The following is a 13649-nucleotide window of genomic DNA, read 5'->3' on the forward strand; positions in this document are numbered from 1 at the left end:
GATATGTAAACAAACATTCAGATTCCAGCCAACTATTTGTTGTTTTGGGTCATGATATAAAATGAAAGTTTATTTTTCTTTTACTCAATTGTCTTGAGATCACAACATGAATAGATTTGTTTTCTATTAAACCTTTGTTTTGAGACCTGAGAAGGCAAATGATCAAAAGCCGATGAACATGATCTGTTTTTGTGAGCCATGGGCAGCCACTGCAATGTCCAAGCCAGTGTCGCGAACAGTGCTGCATGGGGGATGGTAGGCCGACTGGGTTAACAACCAGCAAGCGGACAGGTGACCGACTTCGCCCTTGTGGTCAGGCCAGTGGCAGGTAGTTGAACATCGGGGCTCAAGTAAGCGGCTGCCCGGGCACTTCTAACATCCACTCCCAGAGGCATTTTGAGAAAAGGGGAGCACAAATAGAATCTTCAAACCACGATATATCTCATGAGTATTGTTTCTTTTACTTGTTTGACACTTTGTGCATCTTTCATTTGTTATCATGAAATATTAATTGTCATTAGTACACACTTAGGATTAATCATTTTATTTATGTGAATTAGTGAAATTTTTTAACTGTCTATCCACAGTCTCTAGTTAGTCATTAGATTTGGGTTCCTCTATTTCTGAAACCATATCGGTTGTAATCCTATTCATTCATAATCACATTAGGGAGAACAGTTGTTCATTCAAATTGCAAGGGCTTCTTTCCTTACCACTTCTAGTCTAGTTTGATTATATTTCTACTTTGGATGATACAGTTTATTCGTAGCCTGCAAAATAAATCAGTCAGTTGGAAAGGAATTAGAAGCATCAAAGCAACCAGAGACTTGATTTCTGTGATAACTGATGATGAAAGATTAGATACAAAGTCAAAAGTACGGTGGCATATAACTAACATTTACCTAATACATACAAAATCCAGTAAAAATAATATGATCGATACGTCACAAGTTACCCGTTTCTTCCATGTTTGGATCATCTTTCGGCCAAACCACTGTTTCCATCAGTCGTTCGCGCATCAGCTGTAGGTTCTCATCAGAAATCCTCTGATACATTTTCGCATGGTCACATTTCTGAAAATCGAAAGAGTCAATGTCTCAGTTTACTATCAAAGAATCTCCCTGTTGTTGCATCACAATACATCAAAATTTAGCAGTTTTTCAATCGGTTAATGCACGAATTTGGAGCCGACATGAGCAGCCCCTGTCAGTAGTAAAACATTGTAACTTACCTTAATCCATTTGCCATACAGATGAAGGCGTGTTATCATCACTCTTTCTGCTAAATCTTGCTTCTCCTAAAAGAATCCAAGAACAAATCTTAGTTTGCACAGTTCAACTCTAGGAAATAATGAAGATAGAGTTTGTGGTCAAAATTGTTAACAAAGAGGTCACCTTTGCCAAAATACGGAGAAAGCGTTTACCATCAGTCGGATTATTGTTCACGAGAAAACTACAAAGCAATACAGAGTGATATTAGTGCCTAAAAGGATAATTAAAGAAGAAAACCATGGCAATATGATGTAACTCACTTATATAACCACATGTAACTTGGAGGGTTCATTTCATACAGCTGGTGGAGCACAGTCCTTGTTGCTTTGTAAGTGAAGAAATTAATCAATTGCTGGAACAAATACATTAAAGTCCTAGTCAGTATTCACTCGCCAGTATACACAGACGATTTCATATCAAGTTATCAACCATCCAAAGCTATCAATCAGATACCATCTCATTTGCCATGGAAGTTATGTTCAAAAGGGCACATTAAAGCCTATGCCTTTTCAGAGATAATTTATTATCAAAAGCTTGGAATCAGTGCAATAGTTTGTAACACAATCTAGTCTAAAGCCACTTTACCATCCAACTAACAAAAATTACAGCTTCATGATTTTCACTTTACCATCCCTTTTTTTTTTTTTTTCAATTCCACTCTAGTCTAAAATCAGATGGATTCATCTCAATATACACCATGAACAAACACTCTGTAGCCAGCAAAAAAAATTAAATCATGGATTTTCAACCAAGGATCAGCGTCAAAATCACCTTTTTTTCACAAAAGAGAGAGCGAGAGAGAGAAAAACAAATCCCACCAGCAAAATTCTCCAACCAGTTTAAATTTGCAGGCAAACAATCAAAGTTTCTTCATCAAGATTTCGAGTTTCCCCCTTTTGAGTTTGATTAATACAGACGCATTCTAACATAATAGTTTTCTGGAATCCAAGGTGAAGATGAAGTAAGGTGATGAGGAAGATCCTGACATCGACATATGCAACGAATCATAGAAATGCGTTGAATAATTAGGGACGAAGATGAAAAAGAAGGTGATGAGGAAGATTCTAACATCGATGGATGCACCGATTCATACAAATGGACTGAAGAATTAGGGCCTTACCGAGTGAACGTCCTCGAACCCCTCCTCGTACTGCCCCCCGAGCTCATCCACCACCACGAGGAGGTCGCCCTTCCGCCTACTCCCCTTCTGCTGCTGCTGCGACTTCTTCGCCAGCGCCGGCAAGCGGCGGCGGCGCCACGGCCGCCGAGAGTGGAGAAAGGAGCTGCCGAGCTGGATCGGGGGCCTCCGGCAGGGCGGGGCGGGGCGGAGTGCCACCTCCAGGCCGGCGAAGGCCACGGATCCGGCAGCCATCGCTCCTCCGAAATCGGAATCGCAAATCAAAGTCGAATAGGTGGAGAGGAGATTCTTCTCTCTCTGAATCTTTAAAAATCAAAACTTTTTGTATAATTAATTATTCATTCTCATTTTTCTTTATTTGGATTCTAGTAACGAAAAGGAGCACGATAAGAGGCTCCCGCTTCCACCACTGCCAAACAAATTTTTGAGGACCGTATTTTATTTTATATGCTTGATTGAAATATCTATATTTTTTTAATGAAAATAATTTAGTTAAAATTATTGTTTTTAATTTATTTTAATAATATTATTTTGAAAAAAAAAAGAGGATTTATTCGTCACGGGAAGCCGATACTCCACCAAACTGCCAAAAACGAAGAGCGCCAGCCTAAAGAAAGCTTTCGTCGTCTAACCTGCCAAGGCTGCCGCTGCTCCTCCTCCTCGTAATGGTCGCCAGTGGCAGCAGCGCTGATCTCGGGAGTGCGGTTGCCTGTTGTCCTTCTCTCCCACTGCCTGCTTTCTGCAACCTCTGACGCCGCGCGCCGCGCCCCTGCTTTTTGGCTCGTCTTCTTGGCTTCTTGTTCCATTTTTCTCCCGGAGTTTAGGGCTTTGATCGATATTCGAAGGAGAGGGTGGAGTCAATAGGGAAAGGCGCCTGTTTTTTGAGACGGCAACTTTGCGCTTTCTGGTTTTCCAAGCGAAAGACTTAATTTTGCTTTTGTTCTTTCACTCAAAGCGGCAAGTGAATCTCCTCGCCGGCGGTCTCTTTCGTGACGATGACGAGCACAGCGAGTGTTTGTGATAAGTGCTCGCTGTCTCTTAGCTGCTGGATTCGTTGAGCTCCCCCTTCGGTTTTGGTTTCTGGGGGCAGGGATGAGGGACTTCCCTTCTTGTTTCGGCGAGAGCGGAGTTCAGGTGTTCGATTCATCCTCCGGCAGCGGCGCCGCCGCTGCCGCCGCCAAGTCAGCCCAGAATGTGGTGGTTTGCCTGTACCGCGCTCAGCTCCGTGGTCACCGCCCTTGCGTAATCGGCGTCACGTGGAGCAAGTGCCTGATGGGCCAAGGATTAAGCGTCGGCATTGATGATTCTGACGGCCATTGCCTCTGCAAGGTGGACATCAAGCCATGGCTTTTCTCCAAGAGGAGAGGTTCTAAGAGCTCAGCAGCGGAGGGCGTCAAGGTGGACTTTTTCTGGGATTTTTCTTCTGCCAAGTTCGGAACATCGCCGGAGCCACTGGGAAGTTACTATCTCGCAGTCATCTTCGACCACGAGATGGTCCTCCTGCTCGGCGACTCGCCCAAGGAGGTCTTTCGCAAGATTTCCACATGCCCTACGAATTCCAAGGCAATCTTTGTGTCCAAGAAGGAACACGTATGGGGGAAGAAGGTCTACTCTATCAAGGCTCAGTTCTGCGACAACGGGAAGGCTCACGATGTTGTCATCGAGTGTGACACGGTCGGGATTAAGGACCCCTGCCTCGACATCCATGTCGATAAGAAGAGGGTGATGCGGGTCAAGCGACTCGTGTGGAAGTTCCGAGGAAATCAAACAATTCTGGTCGATGGCCTGCCCATCGAGGTGTTCTGGGACGTTCACAATTGGCTTTTTGGTGCTGCTTCAAATGGGAATGCGACCTTCATGTTCGAAACTTGCCTATCGGCCGAGAAGTTGTCGCCGTGGTCTTCGTCGCCGGGCTTCAGGCAGTCTCAACTTCACGGCGTGCGCTTCTCGTTGATAGTATATGCTTGGAAGAATGAGTAGGTCTTCTTGCTTTGCTCTTTCATTGAGCTCTAATACCATTTAGCAACTGCTCTATTTTTCTCCAGTTTAAGTAGATGTCGAGTTTCTGAATACAAAGTAGACATCCACCATAATTTTACAGAATTAGTAGCAGATTCACTGGTTGTTTTGCCTGATACTAATTTCTTCTTCATAAAAAAGAAGCTCTAAAGACAAATCATTAAAGGGAATATCAAATTCAAACTCATATCGCTTCAATTCAAGAAGTTCCCGGTAGGGAGGGGGTTATTGTTTTGCAGCCAAAGGGGAAAAAAAAAAAACAGTTCTCACTATCAAGCTTCCCATCCTCGGAGAATGGTTGCGCGGGCAACTCGGTTGACTCCAAGAGTAAAAGCGCCCATGCGGAGATCACACTCGTGCGTCCGGCACATCTCCTTCATGTCTTTGAAGCTTCTGGTCATGTAGGTTTTCAGCTCGGCATTGACCTTGTCCTCATCCCACATGAATCCTTGGATGTTCTGATATCAAAGGGAAAAAAAGGATTTTTTTAAATTTATTTATTAAGGAAACAAACTGCAAGGTTCATAATTCAGATAGTGCATTGTTGTTAGAATTTGCATTGATCTTTAACCAAATTTGGTACCCAGTTCATGATATATCTAACTCACTCGAGTTGCGAGCATTAAGCACTAACCTGAACCCACTCAAAGTAGCTCACAGTAACACCACCAGAGTTTGCATATATGTCGGGAAGAATGACGACACCTTTCTTAGACAAGATCTGAAAAAAGAGGGAGAAATTATAAGATAAAACGAGCCTTAAGAAGTGATCACATCATACAGTTAAAAATCAATAAGGACTCTATAAGACTTTAGTATCACCTCATCAGCCTCAGGATCAGTTGGATGATTTGCTGCCTCAATGATGAATTTGGCTCTTATGTCATTGGCATTTTCCCTTTCAAATGGCATTGGATCAATTTGTAAGAAAAAAAGAAAAAATTGTGTTTTGTTTCTTCAATTCAGTGATATGTTGTACTTTTTAAAGGGAAAGTAGGAGTGGACCATAAAATTTTGTTAAGACTCATGTTTTGGAAAGAAAACTAAGATTGATGGTTGAGACAACCTGTTTATAACGCCTCCAAGTGCTGCTGGAATAAGAACATCACAGTCTTCTGTTAGCAGGGAAGCTGGATTAATTGATTCTCCACCGTTGAAGCCTCTGATTCCATGATTCTCCACAGAGTGTTTCAGTAGTTTTTCAATGTCAATGCCTTTAGGGTTCTTGATTGCTCCCGACACATCACTGACAGCAACCACTTTACCACCTGCGTCGCTGATGAGTTGTGCAGCCCAAGAACCAACATTGCCGAAACCCTGAATGTTGAAAAGGACATGATACTATGATCTTGATGAAAAAATAACTAGTAAAACAAATAACAATCTCATTGTGTTCCCTGGTTTATGATCATAATGATTTCTGATTTTTCATCTTATCAAACTAGAGGCAATGATTCAATATAACTAGAGGCAATGATTCAATGTAACTAGACGTTGAAAAAAAAAACAATTAAAAGTTCTTGAATGTAGTTGAATACCCTTCCATCTCAACTGATACATTATAATTTTGAGATTCTCATTCGGGACCAAGCTACATTGTTTTATTTTTGCAGAAAAGAATTTTTTCCATCTAGTTGTGGATATATTTTTCTGAACATATGAAATTGGTCAATTGCAATATATAACCAAAAACTAAATGGCTTCACCTGTATCACAAAGCGGTGATCTTTAATGCTCTTTCCATGATCAGCAAGCAGAGCTTCTGTTGCAAACAGGACACCCCTTCCAGTAGCTGCATCTCTACCAAGAGATCCACCAAGATCCTTGAAAAAGAAAAACATTCAGCAGGGAAGGGATTGAACGTGTAGTAGTTAACATAGTTTGCTGCTATCAACAAAGAATAAAATCTAGAAATTGATTTAAGTTTATTTTCTGGTTTAAAATGTAAAATTATATCTATATCTTTCAACAATTTGGAAAACATATGAACATTGAGTAATTGGAAACACAATGGCATGAAAGCATTCTCCTTTATTCCTTTACTAAGGATACCAGTAACCATGCCATCTTAATAGACAAGATTTCACTAAGCGTTCAAGGTAAAAGATGCTCAGAAGTGTGATAAAGATAAACAAAAACGGAAGGGAGTTAAAATATCAAGATTAGTTAGATGTCTTGCATTTAACTACTGTGCTATCGTATGAGTTAAAATATCTAACATGATTAGTTAAAATATCTACATAAGAACACTAAATTTATTAAAGTCACGGGAAAGGTTTTACCTGAAGTCATGGGAAAGGTTTTGCCTGGAAAAAAATGTCCGCAAGTCAGACTAAATCTCAGATTTGTTGTCCCAGAGATACACCCTCATGGCAGATCAATATACAAATTTATCCAGTGAGATAAAAGGCTTAACTACAAACAAATTCCACGACGTTGTATGGTTCATGAATTGGTGTCCATCTATTGTGATCATCACTCTCACTCACAAGTACCACTATGTGCCACATCATTTGGTAGGATTAACCAGCAGTTCTGAAGTTGAAAGTTTTTTTCTAATAAAAATCATATATCCATCCTAATGCAGTACTACACATATTTTTTTGGCAAACTAATCTGTTTATAGCTCAGATCAAAAACCAACCAACCTTAAAATTCTAATGATGTTTTGACTGAGCCTGTATTGCATGACCACAATTGAATCTTAATTGAGTTTCTAGTGAGAATGATGTCACAATATTATTCTCCAAAGAATCAAATTGGATCATTGTTAACCAATATTAATTAAACTGGTTGTCAGATTGGTTTGGTGACAATAAGGCCTACATTAAACAAACTTGAATTCAACAATATAAATCCAAAATATGTCAGATAATGGTAATGCTTGAATTATGAGTTATCTAGATAATAGTGGAAGCATATAAAATTAAGTAATAATGCAGAAGTTCCAATCCTGGTGCACTTACAACAGGTTTGCCAGTCACAACAGCAGGTGAGTAGCCATGAAATTTTGAGTACTCATCTAGAATCCACGCCATTGTCTATGTCATTTGCAGGAAAAGAGTTAGATCCATCAATATGAGAAAAACAAGTTAATACACTCAATAAACATCGGGAAAAAATCAGAGTAAAGATAACAAACCTGTGGGTTGGTCCCCATATCAGGTGCTGGCACATCAGTGTGAATGCCAATTAGATCATGTATCTTCTGTGTGAAAACTCTAGTAAGTCGCTCAAGTTCAGTGATAGTAAGTTCTCCCGGACTACATCCTATTCCACCTTTAGCACCTCCATATGGAATGTTTGCTACGGCTGTTTTCCAGGTCATTAATTGTGCCAAGGCATTCACTTCGTCTGGATCAACCTAAAGTAAATAAAAATTTTGTTTCAAAAGCACTCAACTTTTGTTTCTCTGTAATAGTACAAACTGAAAATAGGAACTGGGATGCCATGGATCATTGTCAGACAAATATGGTATAGAACTAAAACAAAAGAAAAGGTTGAGATGGTATGATCACATCCAAAGGCTTCCAAACAAATTTAATAGAGTGCTGGTGTAAGGATAAGCAGAAAACTTATTTGAATATTATAGTATATAATTTTGCAGCATATAGTTCAGTGAAACATACATTGGTGGGAGCGACCAAACATGGTCCAAAATTGTTTCTCTGCCAACAGAATCTAGTGTGATTTAATATTTAGTGTATGATGGTCGGGTCCAAATAAGATTAAATCAGATGTTTTTTAGACAACTATAGTTGTAATTTCAAGAGCGATACAATTATGCCAAGCATGTATTTCCTTTTCAGCATATGAAGCAAAATACAAAGTTAGCATTTAATTATTTTCCATATAAAAAATACATTTTTCCTTTATTAGGCGGGCCAAAGAGGCAGCAAATTCAGAAATATTTCGTTGTCACTTGCTTGCATACCATAATAATCATAACATGCAACAATGGTCCCTTGAAAACTTATCTCAAGCTGCCAAAATAATGTAACTTCCAAAGCAAAAGGAGAAACTGTGATAAATACCCAACATTATGCAGACCATAAGCGAGAAGAAAACAGGTTTCCCATAATGACAATGCAACAGAGTTTGTTAAAACATGTCTATGAGATTAAAGAGATTTTCTAAGTCTTATAAGAAGATCAATAGATTCAAATAGTAAATGGTTTTTTATAGGAGGTCATAAATAAAAATAAAATAAAAAGTTAAAAAAAAACATTTTCATGCAATTCATTTGATAGAAACACTATTTGACAACCTTCTCTGCTTGCTGCTTTCGAAATAAAAAGGTTCCAAAAGAACTAGATATCTTGAGCTTTTGTTGATTCAAACTAAAGTTGGAGGCTTATATTAACAGGAAGTTCCATATTTAGAACCTTGTTAAGTATACCAGATGTTATGCATAGTAGAAGCATAGTCCCTACACACACTGACACGGTAGCAATCATGCTTCTAAAAGAAGTACCAGATTGCCATACAACTGAGCAAAGCAAACTGTTTTGCAGAGAGAGAGAGAGAGAGAGAGAGATGTGCACCCACCTCGTGATGGAATCTGATTCCTCCCTTCATAGGACCTCTGGCATTATCATGCTGCACCCTAAATCCCACAAAGGATGCTAAGGTGCCATCATCTTTTGGAATTGTACATTCAACCTGCAGAAGAATATGGATGTTGTCAAGAGAGTGATACAAAATTTCAACATAATGACAGTTCACTGTTAATTAAATTGTTGATGATCAACAATAGACCATCCTTATTCACCAAGTTAAAATCCAAAAGTTGTTTGCACGTTACTGAGATGCAAAATTATTTTCAATCAGTGTTTTATAAGATCACATTGAATTAACCATTTTATAAGATCATATTGAATTAACCATTTTGTAAATCCTTTTCACATCAAAAAAGATAAGCATCATGCTGATTTGGCACTTTGACATCACCAAAAAAATTCATCCACCCACAACAATCAAAGTAAACATGGTTTTCACTTTCACCGGTGTCCGAATGATTGCACATGAGAACAGCGTCAAGTATGCCAAAGAAATAGAAAAAACAAAGTCCAAAGATGCCAATCCCAGAACTATTCCAACTCAAAGAAGGAAACGTTGAGGAAGTGCTAATTTAGTACAAAAATCATAAGCAATACCATCTGAGAACAAGAAGAAGTGAGAGTAAAAAGAGAATAAAGAGAATTGTTCGAAGGGGGGAAAGAAATGTTCTAAGATGCTTAGTTGCTTACCTTGATCTCTCTGAATGGAATTAGCAAACTTTTTTCAAGCTTTGGGTCCAGCCCCAGCAGCTTAGCAGCCTGTTTAAAATTTCTGCTAGTTGCAACTAGTGCATTCATTTTTCTTCTCCAAAATCTGCCACTACAAACACAAACACAAAAACACAAATGAATACGTGAAAGAAATAGCGGATGAGCAGGAGATATAACATATCCTTCCTCAGAAGCAATGTCTAGATCCTCACCAGAAGCTCTAGAAGTATAACTGCTGCTGGAAATTCCCACTCACAGAATCTACTTCCCTGGAACCAAACACAGACCTGCAAATAGGTGTTGGGGCCTATCACCAAAGATGCTTATGCACTCAGGCATTTATGAACAGACAAGTAACAGAATAGCCAAAGATTGCACATGCATTGGAGATGTACATCCAACTCTAACAAGTGCAAATGCGGTAGTATAGATCGATAACATACATTTTTTAATAAAATCCAAATTCTCCCAATAAATTAAAAACTAAACAAGACTCCACTTTTACTAAAATATAAAAAATAAATAATTTTAATAAAGTATAAAAACTAATGATTTGGACTTTAAATAATGTTAAATAGAATTAAGATTTTAAATAAGAAAATAAAGAACTTTTCTTTTAAAAAAAATCTAACAAATTATAAAAATTAATAACTTGAAGAACTTTAAATAATTTTAAATAAAAGTAAAAAACTAACGACTTGGTATATACCATATCAAAGCAGTGACAACAATACTACTACGGGAAGAAACCAAAATCCTCAAACGCAATAACAGCAGTTCTTTAATAAAATTCTTGAAACGGGTCCGCTGGCATTTGGTTGTCCAAAACTAGCTAAGATAGAAGTATCCATGTCTACTGTACACTTCTCATAAAACCCAATTCATAATTTTCAGCATTAAACTTTTAACGCAACAAACATGTGATTCACCAGCTAATAAGTTAGTCAATGCAATTTTAATTTATTGAGAGTTTCACAGGACTGTTACGTGAAATGCCAAAAGAAAAAAAAAAAAAAAAAAAAAAAAAAGCTATGGATACGGACAAAAAGCATGAACCCGCGGTCATATCAAGAATTTCCTTTGACCATTTGGGTTGCATAATTACCATTCCTAATCATTCAAAACCACCACTAATCAAACATGCTTAAATCCGAGGCACATCAGCATCTACCTTACCAAATTAATAAAATATAATAAATTAATAAAACCCATCCGCTCATACCTCGACGAGAAATCGATCCCACAAGCTCCGAGTGCGGCGGCAGAACCAGACGCACCTTAAAAATCCACGAAAGGTCAGATTGTTTTTTCCTCTGCGTAAGGTAGAAAACAAAGCAAGAACGAAGGAAATAAGAAGGCGGACAAAGCACCAACCGGAGCTGTGGAGGAGCAGCAAGGTTTGAGCTTCCGGGAAGCAGCAGCAGGGGTATAAAAGGACTCGGACAAAGACGAGACAACGCGTCCGAAAGGGGAAGGGGGGGTTCCCCCGTGGCCACTGGGCCTACTGAGCTTGCGATGGAATCAGCTTCCATTAATGGACCCTTTTTTTTTTATGGAGGAAGAGGAATCCCATTGGGCTGAGCCATCGAGCAGTGAAAGAGGCGTGCGGGTTCGTGGATTCCACCTCCGCTTCCCACCTCCGCTGCTCGCCATGTTTTTAAGGCAACGAAAGTAACGATTAGGGCTTCCCTTTGGAGGAATCGATCAGCAGCGATTGATCGGCAAATATTTACCATAAACATATTTGATATATCAAAATAACGAAGTTATTTTTTTTGCCTTGATTTTTTTCCATAATTTTTTTAACGAATTCTATATTTATCTAAAAGTTATAAGCAAACTCTTTATTAACGTCAACTATGCTTTTATCAATTTAATTGGAAAATTTAAATAATAGTTGAATAACTTTTTAAATTGGCATCCACTATCTTTAGTAAGCAATACTGATAATAATTGATATTTTAAATTATATTATAATTATATTTAATAAGTTTTGATCCATCGTGATTTTTGTTTTATAATCTAGTTATCCAGTTCATTTATCTGATCAATCATAAATCCAAAAAGCATAGCTAGATGTTAATAGAGAATTAAGAAATTAAGGGTCGAACATCATGGACGAGATGTCATGAGTTCTATATTTATCCTTTTAATTGGTACTTTACACTAGTAATTTTAAAAAATGATCAATATGATTTTATTAAAATATTTCATCGCTCATAGTTGAGAAATCCTTGTAAATCAATCTAATATTCTTAAATCAATCGCTAGTTAAGAAAAAATTATCCATTAATTTATTTAAATTGAGACTATATTTGATAAATTAAGAAATACTTTATCACTGTATCATTACCTCGGGTTTAGGGTTTAGGGTTTAGGGAAATGATGGTGGGTCCCACGAATTGATTCCTCTAAACATAGGAATGGCCATTACCCATAGGAATGGGTGGTATGGGAATCATTCCCATTTCATTATTATTGATAATCATTCCTATTCTCATTCCATTTCCCTTACCCAAACCAAGCACCCCCAAGTGTTTAAACCACATGAATATGACTCAATTTAATTGAGTACTAAAATTAATATTCAATTCTTTTAATTATCTGAAATTATAATTTAATTATCATTTAAACTTGAAAGTTTTTTTATTTTAGAAATGGTTTTAATATATATATATATATATTTTTGTTATAATGCGCGATGCCACAGTGCATGACTGTACGCGCCGTGCATGATAACAACTGTTTTTATTTTTTTTTAATTTATGAATTAAAAAATAATTGAAAAAAAATAAAAAATAAAATATTTTTTTAAGAGTTTATTTATAGGGTTCAGGTTTTGGTTATAGTGTTAAAGCTATTTTTCTTTAGATTTTACCTCTAAGGTTTAGGCTTCCCAATTAGGTTATAGTGTTTGGTTTTTTAAAAAAAATTAAAATAAAATTAATTTAAGTATTTATTGAGTATTGTAATATGTTGAGGGGATATATTAAGGTATTAAAAATTTATATAAGGAAATATTAAATTTTTAATTGATTTTTAAAATTTAAAACATTAAAAAAATAAAAAAAAAAACCGAGCGATCTCCTGCGCGCGCGGTAGCGCACTGTGCGAGCGCGCAGGAGATCACTCCTATATATATATATATATATATATATAACTATTCCCAATTAGTTACAATATTCGTACCTACACTAGTAATCGGGTAGGTGAATCATGGAAAATAGTCTACCTCAAGGATTAGTCAGGTTGAAGATTTAGATATCTCAATTAAAAAAAAAAAAGAGTGGGAAATGGAGTCTTGAATCAAATTAGTGAGAGATGAAGATTGTAAACATTTTGTTTGCAAACACAAGTTCTTGGCAGTGGAGAAACAAGGGGAATATGAGGAAGCAGATGAAGCAGGAAGGAAAAATGTGACAGTTCAATGACTCGAATTCAACTTCGAGGCATCTGATGACAACACACTTGTGTTTGGCACTTGCAAGAAGAATCAAGAATGGTTACTGTCTGATGATGAAACAGACAATGACACTCCTCTTCCTAAGAATAATATTTATGATTTTTTACAAAAAAAATTTTGAAAAAAAAAAAGAAAAGGGCAAAGTTAAGATTGTCACAATAAAGTTGATGTGGGGAGCAGAGCATGAATTCTATTCCATCAACATTCTTCTTTATTATTATTATTATTATTATTTTTTCATTAATCATTTTTCTGCAATTCCTACACCAACAAGGGAGAAGAAGAACAAGAGGACAATGAATTCCACCACTCCTCACCTTGCCCAGCTTTATGCTCTGTGCACATGAGCATCATTGAGCACTTGTTGCCTGCAAGCTTCTCATTTCAGCAACCCAATTCATAGTTGCTGATGACTCACCAATCCTAGATTTTATTGGACGTTTTGAGGTCCTGAAAAGAGTGGGAAGGCATAGATCACTGGTCCAAGG

At 37.5% G+C, this 13649-nt stretch overlaps 3 protein-coding genes across 3 annotated transcripts; 1 reads left to right on the plus strand and 2 right to left on the minus strand.

Moving 5' to 3' along the window:
* Positions 1-801: 801 nt before the first annotated feature.
* LOC122025116 (chaperonin-like RbcX protein 2, chloroplastic) lies at positions 802-2729 on the minus strand. Its single transcript, XM_042583877.1, has 5 exons — positions 2392-2729; positions 1532-1623; positions 1395-1452; positions 1232-1297; positions 802-1073 (listed from the first exon to the last, which is right to left on the minus strand). The coding sequence occupies exons 1-5, from the start codon at positions 2641-2643 to the stop codon at positions 945-947; spliced, it is 597 nt and encodes a 198-aa protein (XP_042439811.1). The 5' UTR covers positions 2644-2729; the 3' UTR covers positions 802-944.
* Positions 2730-3009: 280 nt separating this feature from the next.
* LOC122025114 lies at positions 3010-4457 on the plus strand. The gene has a single exon (XM_042583875.1). It carries the CDS (start codon positions 3502-3504, stop codon positions 4387-4389), a length of 888 nt encoding a protein of 295 aa, XP_042439809.1. The 5' UTR covers positions 3010-3501; the 3' UTR covers positions 4390-4457.
* Positions 4458-4588: 131 nt separating this feature from the next.
* On the minus strand, positions 4589-11360 carry LOC122025113 (glutamate dehydrogenase 1, mitochondrial-like). Its single transcript, XM_042583874.1, has 12 exons — positions 11073-11360; positions 10921-10975; positions 9911-9985; positions 9678-9807; positions 8977-9090; positions 7571-7792; positions 7395-7469; positions 6135-6251; positions 5495-5745; positions 5251-5326; positions 5063-5149; positions 4589-4886 (listed from the first exon to the last, which is right to left on the minus strand). Exons 4-12 carry the CDS (start codon positions 9783-9785, stop codon positions 4701-4703), a joined length of 1236 nt encoding a protein of 411 aa, XP_042439808.1. The 5' UTR covers positions 9786-9807; positions 9911-9985; positions 10921-10975; positions 11073-11360; the 3' UTR covers positions 4589-4700.
* Between the last annotated feature and the right edge of the window lie 2289 nt (positions 11361-13649).

This window comes from Zingiber officinale, chromosome 9B, assembly GCF_018446385.1.
Source record: "Zingiber officinale cultivar Zhangliang chromosome 9B, Zo_v1.1, whole genome shotgun sequence".
In the NCBI taxonomy this organism is placed as follows: Eukaryota; Viridiplantae; Streptophyta; class Magnoliopsida; order Zingiberales; family Zingiberaceae; genus Zingiber; species Zingiber officinale.

Bases quoted from the DNA above. Each gene is read 5' to 3' on its own strand.
- LOC122025116 (XM_042583877.1), bottom strand. From the start codon at position 2,643: ATGGCTGCCGGATCCGTGGCCTTCGCCGGCCTGGAGGTGGCACTCCGC. The intron at 1,624-2,391 runs GTAAGGCCCTAA...TATTTGTTCCAG, and splicing joins GGTTCGAGGACGTTCACTCG to CAATTGATTAATTTCTTCAC. The intron at 1,453-1,531 runs GTGAGTTACATC...ATTGCTTTGTAG, and splicing joins AGTTACATGTGGTTATATAA to TTTTCTCGTGAACAATAATC.
- LOC122025113 (XM_042583874.1), bottom strand. From the start codon at position 9,785: ATGAATGCACTAGTTGCAACTAGCAGAAATTTTAAACAGGCTGCTAAG. The intron at 7,470-7,570 runs GTTTGTTATCTT...CAAATGACATAG, and splicing joins ATATGGGGACCAACCCACAG to ACAATGGCGTGGATTCTAGA. The intron at 5,746-6,134 runs GTGAAGCCATTT...TTCAACATTCAG, and splicing joins ATCACCGCTTTGTGATACAG to GGTTTCGGCAATGTTGGTTC.
- LOC122025114 (XM_042583875.1), top strand. From the start codon at position 3,502: ATGAGGGACTTCCCTTCTTGTTTCGGCGAGAGCGGAGTTCAGGTGTTC.